The sequence below is a fragment of the Microchirus variegatus genome (genome assembly GCF_963457635.1).
Source record: "Microchirus variegatus genome assembly, chromosome: 13".
Lineage (NCBI taxonomy): Eukaryota > Metazoa > Chordata > Actinopteri > Pleuronectiformes > Soleidae > Microchirus > Microchirus variegatus.
The window spans coordinates 23,439,654-23,450,286 of NC_139814.1; the positions used below are offsets into that span (position 1 = coordinate 23,439,654).

The window sequence follows — 10,633 nt, forward strand, 5'->3', positions numbered from 1 at the left end:
ACGTTTTCTCCCGGATTAAACGACGCTCTCGCAGGGCAGTTTCTCTTCTTCACAGACTGTAAAAAGTCACGCGTGTGAAAAAAACAAAAACCCCCCCGTGCATCATCACCGTCTGAAATAACTCCCTACGACGTATACGTGCTTTAGCATGCAGCCGCACAGGTTTACCTGACAGAGTGACAGGCGAGCGTATATACGACCTGAAACAGGATCTGACCTCAAAGTGTTAAAGTGTAATTATACGTAAAGAGGTGAAAGCCTCTCATTACGCACATTAATGTCATTAATGTTACGCTGCGGTATTTAATTACTCATACGTGGAACGCATAGATACATATGTACGGTGACATGTTTTGACGTTAATTTGAAAGCAGATTTAATTTGCTTGAGTTAAACGCCCTTAAACATGATTTACGCTGCATTTTAATTGGTTAGTTGATGATCTACCCTTCTTTGGTACACCTCTGTTCAAAAGTTTAGCGTCACCTATACAGTTTTTGTTGTGTTTTCCATTAAAAGTCACACTTTTATTCATCAAAAGAGTTGCAAAATGAATAGAAAATATAGTCAAGACATTGACAAGATTAGAAATAATGATTTTTAACTGTGCTAACATCATTGCACAAGGGTTTTCTAATCATCCAATAGTCTTCTAACGCCATTAGCAAACACAATAGACCACTAGAACACTGGAAATAGGCCTCTATACACCTATGTACATATTCCATTAAAAACCAAACGTTTGCAGCTAGAATAGTCGTTATTAACAATGTATAAAGTGTTATATTCATTGGGGAAAAAAAGTGCTTTTCCTTCAAAAATAAGGACACTAGTGTAAAACATAACGATGTCGCGTTGCAGGTCCCAGTCGTCCAGAACGCCTCGTCCTCGGTGCAGCCTCCCTCCATCCACAGCTCCTCTGGCCTGGGGAAGCTGCCCGTGAGGCCGGGCCTGCACAACCCGGAGCCCCAGAACCTCCGCACTGCACAGGTCTGTGTGCGTGTTTGTGTGTTTTACTGTTTTATACAAGCGAGTTATTGTGTTATTCAAGCACCACGGAGGGAGAGTGATTATATTGGATAAAAGGAGGAGAAAGAGGAAGATCATAGAGAGAGAAGGTTCAAGGACAAGATGGAGGCAGGTGATCAGCAGTGACGACCCCCCCCCTAATTAATTATAAATGTAATTTCAAATATCTGTGTCTGAACCTGGTGTAAGGAACCTGAAAATTAAGCATTTTAAGCATCGTTAAAAAAGGAGCTGTAAGACAACAAAGTGTTTTTTTACATCATCGTTAAACCAGGCAACTAGTTTTAATGCTGTGTCTGGACCCACAAACATTACAGTAATTCTGCTTTACCACGTTATTAAAACCAGTCGCGGGTTTTATTGTTGTGTACATGTTGATTGTGTCTTTAATCCTTTAGTCCTGTGTGAGTCAGTCCTGAGAGCAAATACAGCAGAGACGTCTTCTCCTCGAGGTCTAAGTCAGAATATTGAGTCTCAGGCTTCTGTTGTGTTCGATTTTTGAGCTCCTTTGGCTTTCTGTGTTTGCACAGAGACGAGATGTGTGTGTGTGTAAAATCAGGGTTAAGGTGTTGATGTGGACTCATGTTAGGTCTGGGTTTGAGTTATTTCCGTGTTTGAGAAGAAGATCCCGCTCTGACGGTGAAGACGATCGCTAGTCTTCGCTCTCCTGCTGGAAGCTTTTGTTCTTCCCCGTGTTGCAGAGCTCCTCCATTACACGTTGAGATGCTATTAAATATGCAGCAGATCTCTGTCTTTATGGATGGCTTTGTGTGTGTGTGTGTGTGTGTGTTGATGTTGTGCCTGGTTTTGGGGGTTTGTAGCCACTGAGCAGCTGCTGCCCTCTGCTGTCCTTAATGTGTATTGCACGTATAAACATTTAAACACTGAGTCTGTGAAAGACGGACGTTTCTTTGCGATGCTCACCGGCACTGATGTGTAAATGTGTTGTTATTGGGTGTTTAAAATTGTCGTTCAGTCAGGATTAACAAATCAGAATCAGCTTTATTGGTGAAAAAGGAGACACGACAAGGAGAATAAACAGACAACTGATGAACTATAAGTTAACTAACTGGGGTTTGGTCTGTACAGGACAGTATTTCCTTTTATTTAACCTTTATTTAACCAGGTTGGTCCCATTGAGATCAAAAATCTCTTTTGCCAAGAGGGTTTGAATTTGAAGTTCAGATTGTAATTGTTCCACACATTAGGTGCTGAAGATCTAAATGCTTTCTTGCCCAGTTCAGTAGTTTTTACTCTGGGGACGAGACATTGCAAAAACTTTCCTAGATTGGAGACAGAGACGTCCATGTTTCCATTTAAAGATGAGACAAATAGAAAGGAATAAAACCCAGATTATGTGAGTTTCTTGAGGAGATAGACCTGACAAATTTTTGAGGAACAGATCCCAGGTCAGATGTTGAAAGTCTCTCTGTGTGTGTGTGTGTTGGCATCAATGGAAAACAACAGTAATCCGAAGCTGATGACGCATCAAATCTGGCTCTAAATCATCGTTTGCTAACAGGTCATTTGTCTTCCCTCTCCAGGGTCACACAGTCATCAGGTCAGCGGCCAACGCCAACCTGCCTCCAATGTTAATGTCCCAGCGAGTGATCGCCCCAAACCCGTCCCAGCTGCAGGGTCAGAGGGTCTCCTCCAAGCCGACCATGTCTCGCTCCGGCTCAGGCAGCTTGGCCAACGCCGTCAGCTACCAGCAGGTACTCACTCGTCCTGGATTGTTGTTTTTTTTTTTATCCTCGATGTGACACCTGTGTCTGAATGATTTCTGTTGTGTTATATGAAGCAAAGAAACCAGGAAATATTCTAGTGCTGGGCACTAGGTTAGCACGTGTTTACGTGCCGCGACACCAGAGTCCAGGCACCGTTTACCAGTTAGCTCCGTTAGCTCCGTTAGCTGCATTAGCTCCTTTAGCGCCGTTAGCGCGCCTACAGTCGAACTGGAGCGGTATGTTTATTAAACGAAAAGAGCAGCGCTACAAATAACTAGCATACCTTTGTACTGCGTATATGTGTGCCTGTGTTTTTAAAGTTTAGCGTTACTTTAGAGACTCGTTTTAACAATCGGGAGTCATGTAAACATGACGTCATGGAAACACGTTGTGCGTTAACGTTGACGCCGCTATGGGGTTAGCGCACTCTTTTTTTTTTTTTGTACTTTATTTTTTAAAGTCACCACGTGTCTGTACATTTACATGTACACATGAAAGAAGGTCACGAGACATAGACAACATAACAGTCACAACGTCATACACATGAAAAAAGAAGAAGAAAAAGAGAAAAAAATAAAAAAAAAAATAAAAAAAGAAAACAAACAAAAAAAACATATAACATCAACAATCACATAGACAGGCACTAATAAATAATAAATAAACATTAAAAGAATAAAAAAATTGTGCACTCTTGCCTATGAGCACGGACTTAAGGTATCACTTTCTTAAAAAATGGACGTTTCTAACTAGCGATGAGAGTTAGCCACGCTTAGCAGTCATGAAATAAATAAGTTAATTATGCTAATTAACGAGCTAACACCTGAAAATCATTCAAATCATTGAATTTGACAATGTGTTTAGAAAAAAAAACAGTCATGAGAGATGTTTTTAATCACTTAACTCAAGACTTTAAAAGTGCAATTTCACACATTCTGCCCCCTGCAGGCCAGCCAGCAAGTGGCGGCTTCCCAGCGCTCAGGCTCCAGTGCCATGTACATGAACCTGGCCCACATGCAAGCCGCAGCAGCAGCGGGGGCCGGCGGCGTGGCGGGCGGCCTGGGCGGAGCCTCCGCCGTCAGCCCGTCCACCCTGTCCGGGTCGGCCAGCGGCGGCGTGAGCTCCATGGCCGACCAGGCCAGCAGCCAGGCGGCGGCCAAGCTGGCCCTCAGGAAGCAGCTGGAGAAAACCCTGCTGGAGATCCCTCCGCCCAAACCCCCCGCACCACTCCTCCACTTCCTGCCGTCCGCCGCCAACAGCGAGTTCATCTACATGGTGGGGTTGGAGGAGGTGGTTCAGAGTGTGCTCGACAGTCAGGGTGAGCAGCAAACACACATACACAAACACACACACACACAGGTGGTGTTGGCTAACGCCGAGTCGTCTCCTCCTCCTCCTCCTCAGGTAAACTCAGAGGCTCGCTGCCCCGCATGGAGCCCTTCTTCTGCGCCCAGTGCAGAACCGACTTCACTCCTCACTGGAAGCAGGAGAAGAGCGGGCGGATCCTCTGCGAGCAGTGCATGACGTCCAATCAGAAGAAGGCGCTGAAGGCGGAGCACACCAACAGGCTGAAGAACGCCTTTGTCAAGGCTTTGCAGCAGGAACAGGTCAGCGGCTCGCTCTCTGTCAACATTCTTTATCACAAGTATTCTGTGGACTTGAAATATGCATCTTTAAGGATACAGGACTTTCAAAAGGTCTATCTATAAATAAAGGACATGTGTTTTTAAGGAAAGAAAGGCCTCGTTATTGGGAGACAGCTGTAACTCCCTGGATTTTTATTATCTTCTTGATAAATTGTTCAGTTGTTTCATCCCTAAAAACAGAAAATGGTTTGAAAATACAAAGATATTATTTTTTTACTCTTATTTATTGTCCAGTCTTAGGGAGACGGCAAAATGCAGTGTAAATAGTGCATAGCAAATAATTCATAGTGTTCAAAACAAGTCAAACTGTGTAACACGTCAGCAAAACAAGGCGCAAAAACAAGGCTTAAATCATCACTGAGAGAAACACGATTAATTGATCACTTATAATATAATATATATATATAATATAATTTTTTTCAGATCTGGTGAACTGGACTCGTTTGTTTTTAAACATAAACAAATGAAACATGAAAACACGACTGTTGTTTTGAGCCAAAGCAAAGAGTCAGGAGAGATCTCACTTCATGATTGCGTGACTGAGTGTGATTTAATGTTTCACACTGTAGAAACAAAGTGAAACACTCTGGAGAGTTTGTGAAACAACATGTGTGGCTGTTGGACCACTAATAACCACAGGGAGCATCTAAAATGTGATTATTGTTATCAATAATAAAGCGCTGACATGTTTGCGTCGTTTGTTTTCAGGAGATTGAACAGAGGCTGCAGCAGCAGGCGGCGCTCTCCACCAGCTCAGTCCCCACTGGACCCAACGCGTCCAAGACCGACTCCATGATCCGACATCATGCTCTCCGCCAGGTACACACACAAAAAAAAAACCCACTCAGGACGACTTATTGATCAACTTTAGCCACCAATAATAACTCTGTGCACTTCATATCATTGTTTTCATGAACACTGAGCTCGTAGGGAGATAGAAAAAGATCTGCATGATGTGTTTTATCAGCAGGATTAAGTCAGGTCAGACGTGTTCTTTGGGTCTTAACAATAAGTTTTGCCTCCAACAGATGCACGTCCAATTGATCGCAGTTCATACTGTGATGACATTTATAAAATGTGTAAATAATAGTGCTGGGCACGTTAACGGCGTCAGCGTTAGCGCGCGTTAACCGGAAAAAGACCCGTGTGGTGTCATGGTTACGTGCCGCAGGAGCCGGAGTCCAGGCACCGTTTACCAGTTAGCTGCGTTAGCTCCTTTAGCGCCGTTAGCTCGCCTACAGTCGAACTGGAGCGTTCTGTTTATGAAACAAAAAAAGCAGGGCTGCAAATAACCAGCGTACCTGTGTACTGCGTATGTGTGCCTCTGTCTTTAAAGTTTAGCGCTACTTAGAGACTCATTTTAGCAAACGGGAGTCACGCAAAAAAACATAACGTCACGCACGTCTTTTCCGGTCAGTCGTCAATGTCAGTCAATGTTGACGTCCATGACGACTGACTGGAAAAAGAAGCGTGATGTCATGTTTACGTGTAACGGCACCGGAGTCCAGAAACCATTTGCCAGTTGGCTCTGTTAGCTGCGTTAGCTCCTTTAACGCTACAAATAACCGGCATATGTGTGCGTCTGTTTTTTAAAGTTTAGCATTACTTTAGAGACTCATTTTAACAATCGGGATTCACGGAAACATGACGTCACGCACGTCTTTTTCCGGTCAGTCGTCATGGAAACGCATCATACGTTAATGTGCGCCGCTAACGTCAATGTTGAGGTCCATGACGACTGACCAGAATAAGACGTGTGTGATGTCATGTTTACGCGCCACGGCACCGGAGTCCAGAAACCGTTTGCCAGTTAGCGCCGTTAGCTCCGTTAGCTCCATGTCACTGGACATGGAAACGCCTCATCTTTAACGTCCCCAGCACTAATAAATACGTCTATTTGCACATCTGGGATTGTTAAAATACCAGCAGGACCTTCCTTAGACCTTCAGTGTCTGAAAGTCCACCCTGAAACGTTTGTGTGCGACTCCCTGTGAATTCACCTGTGAGTCTTTCACACGTCTGTGATGTTGATCTGCTTCAGTGTTGACAGTGTTGGCTTCACTTGTTATAATCGTGTCGTTGGTGCTTCATGTCGGTGAAGTTCAGGGCATCTCTGTCCTTCCATCAGGCTCCTCAGCCACAGGCTTCCCTGCAGCGAGGACTGTCCAACTCGGCGCGGGGCGTCCTGTCAAACTTCTCTCAGGCCTCGCAGCTGTCGGTGGCCAGCAGCCTCATGGGAATGACTAATGCCAAGTACTGTGGCAGCGGCGGAGGCGGCAGCAGCAGCAGTAGCAGCAACAGACTGCAGCACGACAGCCGTCGCCAGATCTACAACATCCCAGGTACGGACACTGTGTGTGTGTGTGTGTGTGCGTCGGTGATTGCAGTGCAGTGATGCCCAAACACTGGGACTGGACCCACACATGAGTTTCTATACAAGTTTCCACAATTTTCCCAACCTTTTTAGTCAAGATTTATGTGTAAATGTTGTAAATAACGCGTAAACATTTAAGTTTTAGTTCATTTACCAAGGGTCTATTGGAAAATATTTGTTTACCAACTAAAAATTATATTAATAGAGATGGGTCATGATGGCATAAAAGGACATTTCTGTCCAAGACGTAAGACGGATCTCAGAGAGTATATATTTGTGATTATGAGGCGTCTTCCTAATGTGTGGTCTATGGAGAAAACACAATTGAAGTAAAAAAAACACTTCGCAGAATGCAGTTTTATGGTCAATCGAGGTTAGAAATAAGTCATTTAGAATTCAAAAATTTGGTTTATGTATCAAGATGAGCCGTATTTATAGTTTGGCAGCGACATTGTTTTTTGAGATGAAGCCTAAGGAACTGATTTTTACAGATTTTTCAACTTTAAAATAGTGTTTCTGCAAGGAATGCCCATCCTTTAGATATTGGGTGATAGAGATACGGCTGTAAAATCATGATTTATGGTGTGATTTGGGTACTTTGTCTTTAAAAAGTGGGTCAAATATCTGCGTATCAACATTTATGCTAACATAGCGTCTCTAATGTTGGACAGTCGGTCAACCATTGTGGTCCAGGCTGATTATACTCGCTTATTTTATTGTGAAAGAGCATTATCGCATTTTGAGGGTCTAAGGGTACCTGAAAACTCGTAAATGTACTTCAGGAAGTGGTTCGGTGCACGTGTGTGGTCATTTGGAAATGGGAGGGGCACCGCCCACAGGAGAATATGGCATGAAAATCAGGACATGTGTTGAACAAAGGTCTATGAAGACATGTCTCTGTCTCTGGAGCAGAAGTAAAGGCTTGTCCTCAGTGTCCTCAGTGTCCTCTTCATGTGTCTCGTCTTGTCCCCGCAGGGTTAAATATTGCTTATCTGAACCCGGCGGCGGTTGGAGCCCACAAGAGCAGCAGCTTAGCAGACCGACAGAGAGAGTACCTGTTGGACATGATCCCACCTCGATCCATATCGCAGTCCATCACTGGACAGAAATGAGCCCCAACCAGACCGTCCCCCCCGCCCCCCCCCCCCCCCCCCATTTACTGCCCCTCTGATGTCACGCCCGTCCCGCCCCGACCACCACCACTTCTACCCCCTCCCATACTGAAGCACTCCCCAATCAAACCACCCCCCTCCCCCTCCACCGCATGCAGTGCCTGTCCGTGTGCCTACCTTAAACCAACCCATGAAAACCCAACACAGTCGGACAAAGACACTAAAACTGTCAGTGCGTCTCAAATGTTCTTACGACAGTGAAACTCTTCTTCGTTGTTTAACAATTATAATTCCCATTATTATCGCTGTTGGTAGCACTATTATTATTATTATTATTATTATTATTATTATTATTATTATTATACCTGCTTCAGTTACTATTACTCATTATGCTTTTTTTAATTTTAATTTCGTAATTAAGTATTTGGTCCATTTATGTTTCTCTACCGGAGCGACGGTCAATCATCGCCCCCTCTTCCTCCTCCTCTTCCTCCTCTCAATTATAAAGCTTAGATGTGACAATTTGCTTAGTAACAGAAGATCAACAACAGGCTGCATTCTGGTTGCTATGCAACGACAACTTTAGCTCGCTAACTTGAAGTTAAAAAAAATAAGAACAAACCACAGAGAAAATAAGAGTTCAAAAGTGTTCTGCTTGCTCTTGAAAAGAGCTTCCTTAAGAAGTGAAGAATGTGAGAGCAGAGCGCCCCCTACTGTACACTCACTGTTTTATTATTTTTTATTTTTTGTTTATTTTTTATTATTACACTGACACGCAGCTAATGTCCCACCTGGAGTTTCAGGGCAGTGAACTGGAAGACGATGACAGAAGGTGCACACGTGTACAAAAGAGAATCCTGTGTGATCCGCGTTTTACTTTCCTTCGCTCCCACTCCTCCTCCTCCTCCTCCTCCTCCTCATCATCGTCTGTCTGTCTGTCCACCTGAGACGTCCTCGCCTCTCCCGGCAGGTGGACGTACCACGGCGGGACTTTAATGCAGCGTCAGCCATCAGTGGACGATCTGTCCACTCCTGAGAGGACGTCGTCGACAGCCACAGGAGGGCGCCACGTCCTGTCTTTATACTCACGGAGAAACCAGTCAATTTGACCCCCTCCAACCACGCCCGTCACCCCCGCCCTGTCTCACTTACCTGCCTCTGACCCCGCCTCCATGCCCCGCCCCCTCCCTACCTTTGAGAAAATGAAACTCTAATCTGAAGGTGGAAGCGCACACACACACACACACGCTGTGTCTCCAAGCCACAGATTTTGTACGTAGAAACTTGCAAATCTGGATTCCTTTGCTTCTTCTATTTGGGTTTTATAGATTTTCACGCCCCTGACCCCTCCCTCTCTCTCTCTCTCTCTTCCCATTCTTTACTTTTAGTTTGTGTCCTTTTTTCTTTTCTTCTTTTTTTTTTTGCGGCGTCTCCTAATAAATTGGCGGCGTACCTGAGAGGTGTCAGCCCCCCGGAGACGATAATAATCAACATAGCTAAAAACAGAAACTATTGAAAAAATCTGTATGGATTATGTATAGATACCTAGCTTCAGATTTAAACAAAAAAAAACTACTCAAAAAAAAAAAAAAAAAAAACTTAAAAACAAACAAAAAAAAAAACTTTAAAAAAAAGGGATGTGGATTATATCTTTTATGGGAGAGACATGGATCAATCATTGTGTGCACACTCCTGCACACAAGTTCCCTGACTCCAGAGGAGCACTTTGCATATTTCCAATTGGAAAAAAACCTTTTTATTTGACGTTATTATTTTATGTTTAGTTCTTTAAATGCAGAGGGAAAGAATGTTACAGGTGGGAGTGGCTGAAGTGGCAGCTGACCGATGACCGAGCACAGTGAGGGGACGCGACGCGACCACCAGGTGTGTGTTTACGTTTAAAATGGCTGAAACGTTTCATCCTGATTTCCTCGCCTCCAGTGTGAGGCGCTGTCCCGTACTTTATTAACAGTGAGATGTGAGTGTTTACAACAGATTCTGCAAATCCCCAATGCCTGTTTTTATTTTTTATAAACATTTAAGCACTTCTTAAAAACATTAATATACTGTATAACAGGGGTCTCAAACTCTACATTTTTAAATTATATTGAAAACTAACCCAAACTGACCAACAGTAAACAATATTTTTTATAAATAAATACAATAATAATGCATTAGCTTACAAAATAAAATGCATTATTATTATTATTTATCACATTATTTTAAGCTCGTCTAAGTGTTTTAATTATTAATTAATGTTATTTTGGTTCTATTTTTATTTATGTCTGGTTTTGTTATTTACACTTTTACTTTAAAATGTTGTGCAATATCATACTAAATACGTTATCGGGATAGGATTTTAATTTCTAACTAACTAAACAGGTCATTCTGACTTTGAGGCCCCTGTTATATAATGTATATAAAAACAATGGCGTGTGTTTTGGAGCGACAAAGTCTCATTTTTTTTAAGTTTTGTTATCATTCAGCATTTTTGCAGCAGCTTATAACTCTGCTGGCAACTCAGGCGTTTCATTAAACCGAGTTTGACCCCTGTGTGACCCTAGTTTGACCCCTTTGTGACCCCGTCACAGTCAGTCATGGAGTGTGAAAACACAGCGACTCTGAATCCTGGTCACGTCGGCACACGTCAGGCTACGACAGTTGTTTTTTTGGGGCTTCTGCAGTTCAAATGTTACAGAGTGATCCAGTTACATGTTACTGATACAAAAGGTCAAAGCAAGACTGTGT

At 43.3% G+C, this 10,633-nt stretch overlaps 1 protein-coding gene across 1 annotated transcript in view; it reads left to right on the forward strand.

Annotated features, from left to right (window-relative positions):
• gatad2b (GATA zinc finger domain containing 2B) overlaps positions 1-7,885 on the forward strand; it is a gene marked incomplete at its 3' end in the record, with an annotated part of 53,531 nt that extends 45,646 nt beyond the window's left edge. The window contains exons 5-11 of the mRNA XM_083899860.1: positions 862-990; positions 2,574-2,744; positions 3,702-4,071; positions 4,158-4,360; positions 5,108-5,218; positions 6,528-6,741; positions 7,749-7,885. Of these exons, the coding sequence (XP_083755986.1) occupies positions 862-990; positions 2,574-2,744; positions 3,702-4,071; positions 4,158-4,360; positions 5,108-5,218; positions 6,528-6,741; positions 7,749-7,885 (1,335 nt within the window). The remainder of the gene's footprint in view (positions 1-861; positions 991-2,573; positions 2,745-3,701; positions 4,072-4,157; positions 4,361-5,107; positions 5,219-6,527; positions 6,742-7,748) is intronic.
• Positions 7,886-10,633: the final 2,748 nt, after the last annotated feature.